We start from the raw sequence: 15,305 nt of genomic DNA, 5'->3' as shown, positions 1-15,305 counted from the left end.
GAAACAGACGCTCGAGATAGGCAAAATTTGGATGACCAAAACGATAGTGCAACATCATGATACGACTATCTTTATGATTTAAAGACTCAGAAATATAAGCTGACTCACGATTAGACTGAACCACAAGTTTATTGCATTCATGTGTTGGTGGAGGACTAGTTGCTCTCAGAAGATACAATCCAGCACATAGTTCAGCATTGCCAATCATCTTCCCCGATCCCAAGTCCTGAAAAATACAAGAGTTTGCAAGGAATTTAGTTTCGCAGTTCAAGTCTCGATTCAACTTACTTACAGATAGCAGATTATACTCCAAAGTTGGCACAAATAAAACTGACTCAAGAATTAGAGAGCTTGATATCTGAATGCTTCCAATACCAGTCACTTTAGCAGGTGTACCGTTAGCAATTCGAACAGAGAGGTTTCCCGTATAAAGTGAAAAGGATGAGAATAAGGATCTATCACCTGTCATATGATCTGATGCTCCAGAGTCCACTATCCATTCAGATGGAAGAGTTTGAGTATGGAGAGCAAGGGAATTTTGGTTACCTTGCTGTACATTCCCAGAACCACCAACTGTTGTTGATAGATTTGTTTTGTGCAATAGTTGTTGCAGCATGTTCAACAACTCTTTAGCATGTGGTTGTTGATTGGAAGTTTCAGATACAACAGCATTCCCCTTAGTTTCTCGATCCGATCTAGTAGTGTTCGGCTTCCAATTTGCTGGTTTCCCATGTAGTTTCCAACAGGTTTCTTTGACATGTCCCACTTTATGACAGTGATCGCACCATGGTCGCCCTTTGCGCTGTCGATTGTCACCATAGGATTGGAAGTTTCCCCGGGCAACAAGAGCGATTGGATCATTGGGGTGATCTCGTTGGGAAATGAGAGCAGATCCAGTTTGAGTAAGAGGATGTTCAGATGATCCCAACATGACTTGCTTTCGACTTTCCTCCCTGCGTACTTCAAAAAAGACTTCTCGGATACTAGGTAATGGCTTAGTTCCGAGAATTTGACCACGAACTTCATCAAGGGATTTATTGAGACCCATTAGGAATTTGAAAATCCTCTTTGTTTCCACAAATTCTCGAAAGAGAGTACGATCATCAGAACATTTCCAATCAATAGTTTCAAATAGATCTAATTGTTGCCAATAGCGAGATAAAGTGGAGTAGTAGGTTGTAACAGATAAATCACCTTGTTTGAGATCTTGGAGAGTAGTCTCTATCTGGAAAATTTCAGCAGTGTTTTCCTTATTGGAGAAAGTATCACGAACAGCTTCCCAAATCTCTTTGGCAGTATAAAATAGGAGAAAATTTTCTCCAATTTCGGTTGCCATAGAGTTTATTAATCAGCTCATTACTTGATTATTTTCAGCCCTCCATTTGCGAAATTTTGGATCATCAGATTTTGGTGATTCTGCTTTATCCTTGATATGGTCCTCCAATCCACGACCATACATGAACATCTTCACTGATTGAGACCACTAAAGATAATTGTGGCCGGTGAGTTTGTGGCATGTTATCTGAGTGTTGCTGCTTTCGCGAAAAATTAGGATATTATTATGAGATTCTGATTCCGAATCTGCCATAGCGAATCGATCTACGAACAAAGGTGATCTGGAAAAAAAACCAGAGGACAAAAGAAAACAAAAAAAAAACATATCTAAAGTGAACAAAGATCGAGTATTTTTGCTTCTGTGAGGATGGCGGTGGTGGCAGCAGTGGCAGCAGCGGTAGTATGAGCGGCGGCACGAGCAGCGGCGTCATTAACAGATCTGAGCAGATTTGAAGATAGTGATGTCGGCGAAGAAAAAATCGCGAAAGCCGATTGTGCGGGGACGGATCGCGGAGGCCGGCAGATGGAGACTTGCTCACGATGAAGACCGGCTGGATCTGTGCGGCTGCCGGGATGTTCGCTGGATTGCGGAGGCTGGGATGTGCTGGATCTGTGCGGGATGAGGCTGTCGGGATGTTCTGTTCGCGATGAAGGCCTTTCTGTTCGCGATGAAGGCCACCGGCGATGGAGAGGTCGTGAAGGACGTCGCGATGGAGAGGATCGACGGCGACGAAGCTGCCGTGAAGAGTTCGCCGGAGGTGGATCTGATGACGGCTAGGGTTTCTGCCGTGAATATTTCCTGATGGCTAGGGTTGGTAAAACTAGGGTTTATTTCCTGATGGCTAGGGTTTTGAAAAAAAAAACTTTATTTCTCAAGCTCTGATACCATGAAGATATATGAGAAAGTTTTTCTTCTTATTTCTCAAGACTATAGAATGAAAAATATATACAAGTTTACCTTCAATCAAAAACTAGAAATTAGGTATCAATCTAGATCTACAAGGAATGCCTAAATCACATAGTATACAAGGAAATAAATTTAAAGTAATTTCTCCTAAATTTCAGCTTGATTTTCTACAGTAATGTCTTGACCATTAAGTTTGTGTTGATTTTTTAGAACATTAGCATTTGGGTGAAGATTTGAACTCACGAAATTTAAATTGGAGATATGTGTCTTAACCAGTTGAACTATATTCAAATTGACACGTTGAGCATTAAGGTAGGATCAATATCGTTTTCATTATTTTATACGTATCTACATATATGAATTGAAAGCATATTATAAAAGGAAAATACAATCTCGTGTAAAACATTATCCCAAAAATGCTACCCCATATATATAAGCCTACACTGAGATCACACACTCCCCCATTTACCTCATTTCCTTGCTGCTCAGGCAAGAAGGCTTTCTGTATTTGAATCACTGCCCCAAGCCCTCTCCTTCCAAATCATCTCCACCTCCTCAAATGTCAATCCCTGCGTCTCGGGAACGTACACGACGACGAACACAACTGCGAGCATGGCTATGCCTGCAAGGATGAGGAAAGTTGGACCGGTTCCAGCTACTTCAGCAAGCGAAAGAAAAGTTTGAGCCACAATCAGATTTGAAACCCAATTGACTGTTGCTGACATGCCACCACAAACTCCACGGTATGCCTCGGGATATATCTCCGAGTTCACAGTCCATGGCACCGGTCCCATCCCGGGGGCGAAGAAAGCAATATACAGAGCTAATCCAGCTACTGCAAGCCATCCATGTAGGACATTTGTTGAACCAGATTGGCCAGCAAAGAATGCCCCAGAAAGAATGGCAAGTGATACAATGACACCAGATAAGCTCGAAATGGCCAGTTTCTTCCTCCCGACGTGGTCTATAAGGTAGATTCCAAGAACCGTTCCAGCAGCGTTCATGGCAGCGACAATGAGGGATAGAAGGAGGGCTAACTGGTTGGAACTAAAGCCAGCCATCTGGACGATAGTTGGGCTGTAGTACATGACTGTGTTGATACCAGTGAACTGCTGAAACGCCTGCATAAAAGCGGAGTATTTACTTCCTCGAATTATTTATTCGATCGATTTGCCCACGATTAGTGATGTTATCCTTGCACAGGTAAATCTCAGAATCTCATTGTAATCAAGCTCTTAAAAGTTAAAACAGAAAATATCCCAGAACTAAATACCACAATGCATGAAGAAACAAAGTGAGAGAAATAGTAACACCACTGAGAAATGAATGGCTTCAAATTTCAACAGATATGAGGAAATTTGTTTATAGGTTTATAGTGAAGTATTTTTTAAAGAAGTACTTCATTAGTATTTTTTCGAAAGTGTTTATGGGTCCATTTGAGAACACGATTCTCGCGAGCATTCCGAACATACTTTTAGTCTTTGAAATGCATTAAATCCAATAAATATGAACTCATATATTAGTCGGGAATTGTACCTGAAGTCCAGCCCCTGCCAGAAACGCAAGTCTGATCTCTTTTGATTTAAAAACATCCAAGAAGCTTACATTTTTCATTTTGTGCCGTTCTTCCTCTAATTGAGAAGAAAGGTAATCAATCTCATCTTCTAAACGAGGAAAATCATAAATTTTAGAGAGCACGGATATGGCTTTGGATTTTTCATCCTGCACATCATGAAATATAATGTTATACTAAATACGTGAAAGAAAATAACGAATGCAAATTAAAGATAATAATTTTATGTACCTTCATAAAAAGCCATCTTGGAGACTCTGGCAGACAAAGCATTAAAACAAACTGAATCACAGCTGGAATGCCTGAAACTCCTAGCATCCAACGCCAAGTTCCAGGGACCTAAAGACGTGTCGCCAATTCAAAGAGTCAATAAGACATTTCAAATTCAGAAAGAGAAAGTGTGCGCTAGATTAATTGTGCAGAAAAGAAGTTTTCCATATCAGAACTGGGGAGCATTTTACTCAGATGGTAAAAGTACATAAAAAACTCTATTAGTTTCATAATTGGTCGATGTGAAGTAAGTATACAAGATAATGCTCTTCACTGATCTAAAAATCAGAACCCATGGTAAGATTTATTATGATCTTTATTCATCATTAGGTTAGCATTGTCAACCAAATTGATAAATTTTGTTTACTTGAGTTTCTACCCCCTACAAGACAATTTCATGGGAAGATTTCTGTTTTTCACAAGTACAAGAAGTTCTGCGGAAGTGAGCCATTTCAAGGTTAAAAGATCTCATCATGATATCCAAGGTGCTTCAGAATAAAACATTACATATATTTATTAGTTTCAACAGAGAATGGTTATTGTCTCCTAAAGAGCATAAAAAAATCTAGGAAATTAATTCCTTCACAGGATGAACTAAAGCTTCAAGTTATGATTTTTCCCAGTCATCATTATCGTCCCAGATTGATAAATTAAAGGAAAGGAAAGGAAGAAAATATTTTGAATGAAAACCAAAAATTTTATGCCCCCAATTGACAAAAGTAAAATTAATACTCCGACTAAGAATTTTCTTTTTCAGAAAAGAGAACCGAAGAAGACGGGTGACGGACAATTACAATTTACAACTCAGCGAAAGAATGAAGCAGCTTAAGTTAGGCAAGAAAGAATGGAACAGTTTCCTTCACATGTTACTCAGGTGAAATCTTAAATTAGCATCCCGAAATTCTATCTCGATGCCGCCTCTTCAAACTGCAAGATGAAAACCTTTCATTCCAATAAATTATAGTGTAATGAGCATCAATAGCACAAATGGTTTGCCAATGCACTACTAACTAAATCACCCTAAAAAATTCTCTCTCAATAACAACAGCCTATGCATCGCATAGTGCCAAATGACACGAGGTTAGGCCAATTATGTTTTTTTTTTCTTTTTTGGAGATTAATTATGGTATTTATGTACATGTATTTCATAACCGTTCTAGTTTCTGAAAGTGTTTTGGTGCACTCGAGAGTTTTGAATCAGCTTTTTGTGTTTTTTCTTAATCCAAATAAATAATAATAATTATACAATAGAGTGTGACCATACTAGTAAAAGATAACCCTGCCTACACTTATCCTAACATGCACACCTCTTGTCGAAGCCATTTTTTTTTCTCTCGTTGGGGCAACAAATAAATAATTGTTACTCAGCTTTTTATTCATGAAATAAAGCAAATATTGAAGGTTTTCATGATATTTGTAAAGATTTAGGAATCTCATGTCTTAGTAAGAATGTGCAAATGGAATATGTAGCAGGTATTTCTAAAATCTAAAGTTCTCATGTTTGAATAAGGTAATGTAATTTTTTATATGTAAAACTCCACTCCCTACTGAAATTTTACCCGATGCAAGATTTTAAATTATAATAATTTAGGGAAAAATAACACGAATCTGAATTCAAGACTCCAAAAGTCACGAAGACACTCCTAAATGGCTAAATATATCAAATTGAACCCTAAATACTCCAAATCAAGTTCTTTTTTGCGTTCAGCATCAAAACAGAATGGTAATTAGATAAGCATATCTACTTAATGAACCTGCTTTATAGACGTGTGTGTGTGTGTGTGTGTGTGTGAATTTTCAAAGTCAGTTTTGAATGACTGTTTCATGTCATAGAATAGACATAGGAGCACCTCAAGTTCTACATACGATTTCTTAAAAAAAAAAATATTAGGAATGTGCTATACCAACAGTAATCATTGGGGGAAAAAAAACAGTCATCAAGATAAATATGGGCTTTTTGTTTATGACCCATTTTCATAGGTTTACATACGCAACATCTTTTATTTTCTTATTGTTGATACCTTGTACTTATGTGACTGAACCTGATATGATGGAGGCTCGCAAAAAGTTGCATATATTTCTATCCGAAGTCTCCATAAGGGAACATTAGCTGCATCCGGTTCTCTTTTGGAGGTTTCCTTCCAGAAGGTTGCTAAAGGTAGCACAACCATGCATCACGGGGCAGTTTTAGCAACAATGTCATACTTAATTATGTTTCTTGGATGTTAGCCTAACTTCAATATTGGAAACTTCAAGTACCATTGGACCATTTTAATCCTAGGGTAAATAACTCAAGTCATATTCCACAGCAGCAAGGGACAGGTATCAGACATTGTTTATGCAGGAAATGTTCAACTCCAACAAGTGCAGTCAGTGGTGATGGAATCTACCAACTTTATCTCTGGCCTTAGGCCCTTAATAGCTAAAATTATGGTGTTGCAGCATGAATACCAGAGGAACTTTGTGATGGAAGAGATGAATATTTCTTTACTGCACTGCATCAGTTTCAATTTTTTTTACAAGACAAGCACCCAGAAGCCGGCAATGTTTTAGAAGTTTGTGTAACTCAGACAGTGATTACATGTCCTGCATCTTGAGGACAAGGTATTCCAGTAATAGGTTGACCATTAGGCAGATATTGAGTAACTATTCCAGAAGATTGGAATCGGGAAAAGGAGAAGTCTCTCAAACTCTTCTCTAAGTTTTGTATTAGTTTCCTTAGATCAATATTTAATATCAGTATGATTTGGATAACATGGTGAAACAAGATGCAATCCTTGGTGTCTAGAAGCAGCACTGAAGCAAAATTTAGAACTATTTCTCAAGCATTTCTGGAAGGAATACAACTTATAAGAATTCTAACTAACTAGAAAATCAATATAAATGAACCAGTGAAACTTTACTATGGCAATCGACCAGCAACAAGTATAGCTAAGATCCTCTTCATCACGGCCGTACCAAGCATGTGGAGATTAATCATCATTATATCAATAAAAGGATATGAGGAAGATTTATTTACCAATCTACATCTCAACCAATCTCCAATTGCAGACATATTTGCAAAGCCACTCTCCAGAACTACTTATGAATTGTTTAAAAAAAAAAATAACTACTCATGAAAATCTGAAGGCCAAGTTGAGTCTTTTTAAGACATACCACTCAACGTAAAGTGTTGAATTTTAATCCAAGTTGTCTTTTTTTCCATGATCCATCTCAAGCCCATAACTTTACTTGACCTAGTCAAATTCACTGCCCATATTTCTTTTACTTAGTCCTTCAACAGCCTGCTCATACCTTTCTTGTATGATCCTTTTTTTTCTCCTTACAGGTTTTAGATGGTTTGGTATTTTTCCTTCTTTGGTTTTTACCTATCATATCTTTGCCTTTTTGTTCTCCCGCTCAAATCTAATAATTTAGGGCAGTACGTAACCTTGGATATAAAGAAAAACACACTACATTTTTCCAAAGTCTTCATTGACCAACTCAAAACTTTGGCAAATTTTCATGGTACTTCTAAGAGTTTCCAAATCTTGATTATGAATCTCTTATCTATAACAATAATTCTGATTTGCTATGCTCTATTTCAGTTTATTCAAGGGGCAATCCCAACAATTGACAGTGACATAGTTGTTTGGAACTCTTCTTGTTTTCCGAATAACTTTGTTAGTCGTTCCAACAATTGATAAGATCCATACAGAAGTATTAGCAGAAAACAGGCAAACAATTGATTCACTACTAGTACACACGATCAAACACGTGTAAATGCCAGAAAAGGAAAAGAAAAAACCTACAAATATATCGTCAGAGTTAGTTTCATGATCAATATTAAAAAGGTTTCACTTGATACACTCATAAAGCCATGTCTTTTACCATGTACATAAATTTTTCCTTCTTGTAGAGAATGAGGCTAATCATATCATACAAACACAAAAGAGGTGGAAACGACATAAGCCTAACCTGGGTAAATGCAAGATTTATGAGGTAGGAGAGAAACTGTCCACCAGTTATCATTAGCACATTAGTGCTGACTAGTCCTCCTCTTATTTCAGATGGGGATGCTTCTGCAATGTATACTGGAGCTGTAACAGATGCCACACCCACGCCAAGGCCGACTAGGAACCTTCCCACTATAAGAATATATGGATCTGGAGCCACAGCCATTACAATAGCACCAAGAGCAAAGACAACATCAGAAAGAAGAGTTGCCTTCTTCCGTCCATAAACATCGTTAATCCAACCCCCAGCAGCAGCTCCAAAAATTGCACCAAGCAAAGCCATACTTACAATTGTTTCCTGCCATTTTTCTTAAATCAGGGTTCCTCTAGAAAAAGAACCATGCATGAGGGGAGGAACTAAAACATGTAAGGGGATGTTTGGCTTACGATTTTAATAAACATGGGGTTAGGAAGTTTGAACTTGTGTAATCTGCGTTTATATTGTACAAAGGAATAAGTTGTGGAAATTTGAACTTGTATAGCCAGTCTTTAGTTTTTCGGTTAATGATTTCTAGAAGCTAGTATATAGTGTAAAACGTAGACTTCATTAGTTTACATATAACATGAGTTTATGTATCCTGATACTAATAAAAGGCCCGCTTTCTTAAACATGGGTTACCCCATGAATAAAACACCCTCCAAGACGAGGGTATCTAGAGAGAGAGAAAGTAGAAGTGATAAGGGGAAAAAAAAAACAGAAAAAGAAAAAGAAAGGGCAAAAAAGTTAAGTTCCAGAATTCAGGATTTTTACCTGTAGAAAACTACTATTTTTGACAGCCTCAAAATCATCTTTAATGTAAAGAAGAGCTCCTGATATCACACCTGCAATAAACATTGATTCTTAGTTCAGAATTAGAATCAAAAGCAGCTAATAAGTAAAGAACCAGTAAATAGAGAATAGTAGGTAAGCTGTGGATCCCATTCTAAGATGCACTTTGGATGCAGATGAGGCTTACTTCCAATTTCCAACTCTTAAGGATGAAGAAACCACCACTCAACCCAAAAGCTTAAGCTGATGGGTTGGGTAAATTTAATTCATTTATATGGATTCTAACACTCCCCCTCACTTGTGGGCTTGAAAAACAACATCAAGATCCAACAAGTGGAAATTATAATAAATTGGGAGGAACAATAATGCAGGGGTTCAAACACAAAACCTCCCGCTCTGATACCATCTTAAGAATGAACAAACCACCACTCAACCCAAAAGCTTAAGCTGATGGGTTGGGTAAATTTAATTCATTTATATGGATTCTAACACCAACTTTATTTAGAACACAATTCGTTGTGTCTTATTTTCACAAAAGTATCCAATTGAAAGAAACAACAGCCAGGAAGGGGATGAGGTACATTTCTGTTTGAAGTGTAATCGTTAGACCTCTGTTTGTGGTGCACTTCTACATCAGAAAATAGCCATTGGGTTTCAGAGTTCTATTACAGGGTCAGATTAGCAACTAAATCAAAATAGACTGGTCAAAAGACCAACCTTACAAAAAGGGTCATGCTGAACACGATGAAGAACTTAAAATATTTGTACAAACCATTCATCCATCAGAACTTGGAACAGAGAAAGTAGACAACAACGTAAATGTCATTACCTACCTAGCAAAAGAAGTGATCAAATCAAAACCATTGTACGTTCTATGTGACAGATCATTATATTATATTCTATTAAATCACCAATGAACTCAAAAGCTAAAGATAATGGGTTAGGGTAAATTTAATCATATATAGATATCTTAACGCTTCCCTTCACTTGTGAGCTCGATAATTTGCAAAAGGCCTAACAAATGAAAATCAATATTAAATGGGAAGAAAATGATAATACAAGAGTTCGAACATAATATCTCCTCCTCTGATACCACGTTAAATCACCAATGAAATGAACCCAAAAGCTTAAGCTAATAGGTTAGGATAAATTTAATCATTTATAGATATCTTAATATATTGCATCTAAAAGAAAAGAAGATTCAATTAAACTGAAGGGGAAAAAATTTTCATGAGCTCTTCTATTTGGAGATACTTGATAACCAAAACTTCTACCATGTTAATATTGGAGCCAGAGGTAGAAACACAAATAAACAGACAAAAAAAAAAAAAAAAAGTACTTCCATCTCATAGCAGATTATGTTTATTGTGGAACTCAGTGACCTGAAATTCTAACTTCAAAAGAAAAAGGAATTGAAAGCTTGCCATCTTTCAGTTTCAATAAACTAAAAACAAAAAAACAATATGAAGCCATCCAGTTGAATCTCCGATAACTAATCTAAAAGCCAAACAGAACAGCCCACAAAACAAAACAACTTTTTCGTTTACTGTACCCAAGTAAAAAGCCATTCGAAAAATCCATATTCGAGTAAATGTCTACATAATACAGGGAAACGATGAAGTGCACACAACCACAACAGGCCTTCGGAATGAATAATACATATTTCTAGAAGAGTATCATAATCAACGTGTGTTCCATCACTTCGATATACCATACACCCAAATATGACAGAAAACAAACAAACAAGAACATAAGAAATAATAGACATAATTCAAACAACAAAAACAGTTCGTCGATTGAAGAACGTTAATTACCTGTATCGTAGCCGAAGAGCAATCCACCAATCCCAGCAACTACAGTTAATCCGAGCACGTAAGGATTCTTAAAATAAAACATTTTCCTCTCAGGATAGATATCCAAGTACCCGGAGCTTCCAGGCAGCGACTCAAGCGTGAGCGTCATTGTTTCCAAATACAGTCCACCAAACTCCGGGAATCCAGGCCAAGTATTAAACACAAAATTGATGCAAGTGATTCTAGTTAGAAATCAGCGTCGGGAAACCCAATAAATTGGATGGGGATAACGATTCCCCTGAGACTAGAAATCAAATTGAGAAACGGGCGGATAAAAAATAATGGCAGCTGAAGGAAACCCCAAGATTAAAAGGGATTTGGGGGTTCAATCAAACAGCGGAGCGAACCACAAAGATTGAGCAATCAGCAAATGCAAGACGAGTAGTATAGTATTTGAAGCTTGATCAAATGCAAGAGCAAGAAGAATAAGGCGGCTTCCCGCAAATTATAGCGATAGAATAAAGAAATGCAGGAAAACATGAATTGAAATTGCGTCTTTTGCTTCTCTAAGAGGAGATCATGGAGTTGCAAATTTGATTAACAGAACCAGCAAAAAAAATTCCCAGCCAATCAAACAGAAATTTTCCGAAGAACACGATCAGTTCTCTTCTCTCAGTTCTCTTCTCTCTCTCTCTCGAAGCTGAACCAACGGAAATATTGGAAAGTGATTTTCAGTTTTTTTTTTGAATTGTCGCTTTGTCCGAGAAAGTATTTTCTTTCTTTTTGTTTTTTTAGTTCATTTTTCATTTTTTAAATTTTAATTTGATTCAGTGGAATACATGTTTTAGCTCATTCTCCACTCAGTTAAATTACTTAAAAAGTTTTACTTTAGTCCATTTTTTATATTTTTTTTATTAGAAAAGTTAAAGTTGTTTGAATCTTGTTGACACAATATGTTGTCGGTCCTAAAAATTTAGGTAATAAAGTACAGAAAATAAATTGAACACGTATATTAACCGTTATTAGATGTTTGACAATTGAGAAAGAAAAATGCAAAAGCATAACTAAAAAGAAATAATAATAATGAGCTGTCAATTTTTCAATAGTAATTAAATTTTGACTCTTATTCTTCTAAATTTACGTTGTCTCATTAAATTCATATAATAGAAAAATATAAAAATGTCTAGAAATATGTCGAACTAGTGGTAGTATCTTTTGAGGTGCTGAGCGTGTCATGGGTGTAGTAAGGCCTTCCCCCCTTGGTCTTCTAGAGCATAAGTGCCTGTTCGAACCACTTTAGTGACTTTGTATGGGTCTTCCCATGTTGGCCTGAACGCCCCGCTAGTTGAATCTTTGGTATTAGGCATAATCTTTCTTAACACTAAATCACCTTCCTTAAAAGTCACGCTTCTTAACCTTTAAGTTGTAGTATCTAGCTATACGATTTTTGTGTTCAGCCGTTTGTAGTCGTGCTGTTTCTCAATGTTCTTCTAATAGGTCGAGGCTGAGCTGCATGGACTCCTTTTTGTCAGAACTGCTCTACCCTTGGAGAGGGAAGATTAATTTCCATTAGCACCACTGCTTCAGAGCCAAATGACAGTGAAAATGGCGTTTCTCTCGTCGAAGTACAAGGTATTGTTCTGTAGGCCCATAATGTATTGGGAAGTTTTTTTCCCCATAACCCTTTAAGATTTTATAATCTGGTTTTCAGAGTTCTTTTGATGATTTTGTTGACTGCTTAAACCTGCCCATTAGCTGGCGGATGTTCTGGTGAGGAATAGATATGCTTAATGCCCAACTTCCTGCAAAATTCTCGAAAGGCAGCATTGTTGAAACTGTTTCCCATTATCACTGATAATGGTGTAAGGTATTCCAAAGCGATAAATTATGTTCTTCCAGATAAAGTCGATGACCTTTTCTCAGTAATTGTAGCTAGGGCTTTGGCTTCGGCTCATTTAGTAAAATAGTTGATTGCCACCACTACAAATTTGGTCTGGCTCTTTCCTAGTGGGAGGGGCCCTATAAGGTCTATTCCCCACTAAGCAAAGGGCCAAGGACTCATTATGCTTGTTAGAGGCTCTGGCGGTTGCCTAGGTACTGTTGCAAACCGTTGGCATTTGTCGCATTTTTTGGTGAATTGCTTCGTATCGTTTAGCATGGTCGGCCAGTAGTACCCTTGTCGAACTATTTTGTGACTTAGGGATCGTGCTCCATAATGGCTCCCGCAAACGCCCTCATGTATTTCTCTCATGGCTTAGTCAGCTTCGTCGGGCGTTAGACATTTTAAAAGCGACAACGAGTAGCCTCTTTTGTACAGATTGTCGTCTTTAAGCACGTATCTAGCTGCTCGTCGTTGTAGCTGCTGGGCCTCTATCTTTTCAGTAGGCAAGATCCCGTCTCTCAAATATTTGATCAAAGGGCTCATTCAGTTTTCTTGTAGTTGCCCTTGGTCGTCGATATCCATTGCTTTCTGAGCTTCTATGCTTGGCTCGGGTAGAATCTCGACCGTTACAGTTCTTCCTATGTCGGTTTCATAAGCTGGGGCTAGTCGAGCTAATGCATCGGTGTTGACATTTTGAGCACGTGGAATTTGTCGAATCTCATATTTTGAGAACTGGTCGAGCTGGTTTTTTACCTATGAAAGGTATTTCGCCATTCGCGGTTCTCTAGCTTTGAACTCCTCTTTCACCTGACCTACAATCAGTTGTGAATCACTGAGTATCAGTATGTTCCTGACTCCAACGTACCTGGTCACTTTTAGTCCTGCTAGTAGAGCTTCATACTCGGCTTCATTGTTGGATGCATGAAAGCTGAATCGCAGCGTATATTCGATTCTCTCTTTATCTGGAGAGATTAGTAGAAGTCTTGCCCCGCATCCTCGGAAATTTGAGTATCCATCGACATAGAGTGTCCAGGGTTGCTCTTTCTTAACCAATTGTGGGTCGATACTATATACTTGAGGTTCTGTTGGTGTTAATTCTACTATGAAGTCTACCACAGCCTGCCCTTTCATGGTAATTCTTGGCTTATAGTGAATGTCGTACTCGCTGAGCTTCACAGCCCACTTTACCAGTCGTTTAGAAGTGTCTGGCCTTTGCAAAATCTGCCATAAGGGAAAGTTGGTGAGGACAATTATTCTGTGAGCTTGGAAATGCGGACGTAGTTTCCGAGCCGAAGTGACCAGTGTTAATGTCAGCTTCTCCATTTATAGGTATCTAAGCTCTGCATCTACCATTGCTTTGCTTGTGTAATAGATTGGAGACTATCGTCCATCTTCTTCCTTTATCAACGCGGATCACTGCAGTGTTGGATACAACTAAGTATAAGTAGAGTTCATCACCCACGATCGGCTTTGAGAGGAGTGGGGCTGTCCCTAGGTACTGCTTCAGCTCCTTAAAGGCAGCCTCACACTCTTCTGTCCATTCAAATTGCTCTTTCTTTCTCAGGTTTTTGAATAATGGCAAGCACTTGTCAATTGAACGACTAACGAATTTGTTGAGTGTTGATATACTTCCGTTGAGTCCCTGTAGCTGCTTTAGAGTTCTAGGTGGATCCATCTCCAGAACAACTTTGATCTTATCTGGATTGGCTTTGATTCCCCTTTGGTGTACTAAAAATCCCAGGAACTTGCCTGAGGTCACTCCAAATGTGCACTTGGTGGGATTCAGCTTCATCTTGTACTTTCACAAAACGTCGAATGCTCCTGTCAAATTCTCCTCGTGTCGCTCGTTCTTTCGACTCTTTACCAGCATGTTGTCTACGTAAACTTCCATATTTTTGCCGATTAAGGCTGCAAATATCTGATTCACCATTCGTTGGTAGGTTGCACCTTCATTCTTCAATTCGAATGGCATCACCGTGTAGCAATACAAACCTCGACTCGTGACAAAAGAGGGTTTCTCTTGATCCGGTACATACATCTTGATTTGATTATATCTGGAGTAGGCATTCATGAAACTCAATCTTTCATGCCCTATAGTGGCATTAACTAGTTGATCTATTCGAGGCAAAGGAAAAGAATCCTTTGGACAGGCCTTATTTAGGTCTGTGAAGTCGATGCACATTCTCCATTTGCCGTTTGCCTTCTTTACCAACACTACGTTGGATATCCACTAGGGATAATGCACTTCCCGAATGAAGCTTGCTTTTAGTAGCTCTTCCACCTGTTCAGCTACAATTTCGTTCCTTTCTTGGTTGAACGCTCTACGTTTCTGTTTCACTGGTTTACAGTTCTCGTCGACGTTGAGTCGATGTACCATGACTCCTCGATCAATTGCCGATATCTCCTCATGTGACCATGTGAACACGTCAGCGTTGCTTCTGAGGAAGTTGATAAGGCTTTCTCTTTCCTCATTCCCCAACCTGGTTCCAATGTTGACTCGTTGATCTTTGGTTGTTAGAGGGATAGATTCTACCTCCTCAGCAGATTCTACCTTGTCATGGGTGGTCAAATTAAGTTGATGATCAGGGCTCGACCTTGCCTCATCCGAGAGGTCGGTCGCTTCATTCAGGCTCGAAGTCGGTTCTTCCCTGTCAAGGGTGGTCGGATTAAGTCAATGATCAGAGTTCGGTCTTGCCTCACCCGAGTGGTCGGCCTCTTCATCCAGGCTCTTCTTTTCGAAACTCTGATGGCTCTCACCAGGATTCATGTCGCCTTTCAGAT

The 15,305-nt window shown here is 38.4% G+C and overlaps 2 protein-coding genes across 2 annotated transcripts; both read right to left on the bottom strand.

The window, feature by feature from the left end:
• Nucleotides 1-2,549: 2,549 nt before the first annotated feature.
• INT1 (inositol transporter 1) lies at nucleotides 2,550-11,377 on the bottom strand. Its single transcript, XM_022302693.2, has 6 exons — nucleotides 10,664-11,377; nucleotides 8,832-8,902; nucleotides 8,043-8,378; nucleotides 4,047-4,154; nucleotides 3,779-3,964; nucleotides 2,550-3,363 (listed from the first exon to the last, which is right to left on the bottom strand). The coding sequence occupies exons 1-6, from the start codon at nucleotides 10,809-10,811 to the stop codon at nucleotides 2,728-2,730; spliced, it is 1,485 nt and encodes a 494-aa protein (XP_022158385.1). The 5' UTR covers nucleotides 10,812-11,377; the 3' UTR covers nucleotides 2,550-2,727.
• Nucleotides 11,378-13,277: 1,900 nt separating this feature from the next.
• On the bottom strand, nucleotides 13,278-13,847 carry LOC148211219 (uncharacterized). Its single transcript, XM_088123924.1, has one exon. It carries the CDS (start codon nucleotides 13,845-13,847, stop codon nucleotides 13,278-13,280), a length of 570 nt encoding a protein of 189 aa, XP_087980050.1.
• Nucleotides 13,848-15,305: the final 1,458 nt, after the last annotated feature.

Source organism: Momordica charantia, assembly GCF_013281855.1.
Source record: "Momordica charantia cultivar OHB3-1 chromosome 5 unlocalized genomic scaffold, Mcharantia_2.0 BLBB01000005.1, whole genome shotgun sequence".
NCBI lineage: Eukaryota > Viridiplantae > Streptophyta > Magnoliopsida > Cucurbitales > Cucurbitaceae > Momordica > Momordica charantia.
The sequence above is the reverse complement of the archived record's forward strand: the minus strand, read 5'-3'. Positions and strand labels throughout refer to the sequence as shown.

Excerpts from the sequence above, each read along its gene's own strand:
- INT1 (XM_022302693.2), bottom strand. The coding sequence starts at position 10,811 with ATGACGCTCACGCTTGAGTCGCTGCCTGGAAGCTCCGGGTACTTGGAT. Across the intron at positions 8,903-10,663 it reads GCTCTTCGGCTACGATACAG|GTGTGATATCAGGAGCTCTT; the intron begins GTAATTAACGTT and ends TGTTTATTGCAG. Across the intron at positions 8,379-8,831 it reads AAAATAGTAGTTTTCTACAG|GAAACAATTGTAAGTATGGC; the intron begins GTAAAAATCCTG and ends GAAAAATGGCAG.
- LOC148211219 (XM_088123924.1), bottom strand. The coding sequence starts at position 13,847 with ATGGAGAAGCTGACATTAACACTGGTCACTTCGGCTCGGAAACTACGT.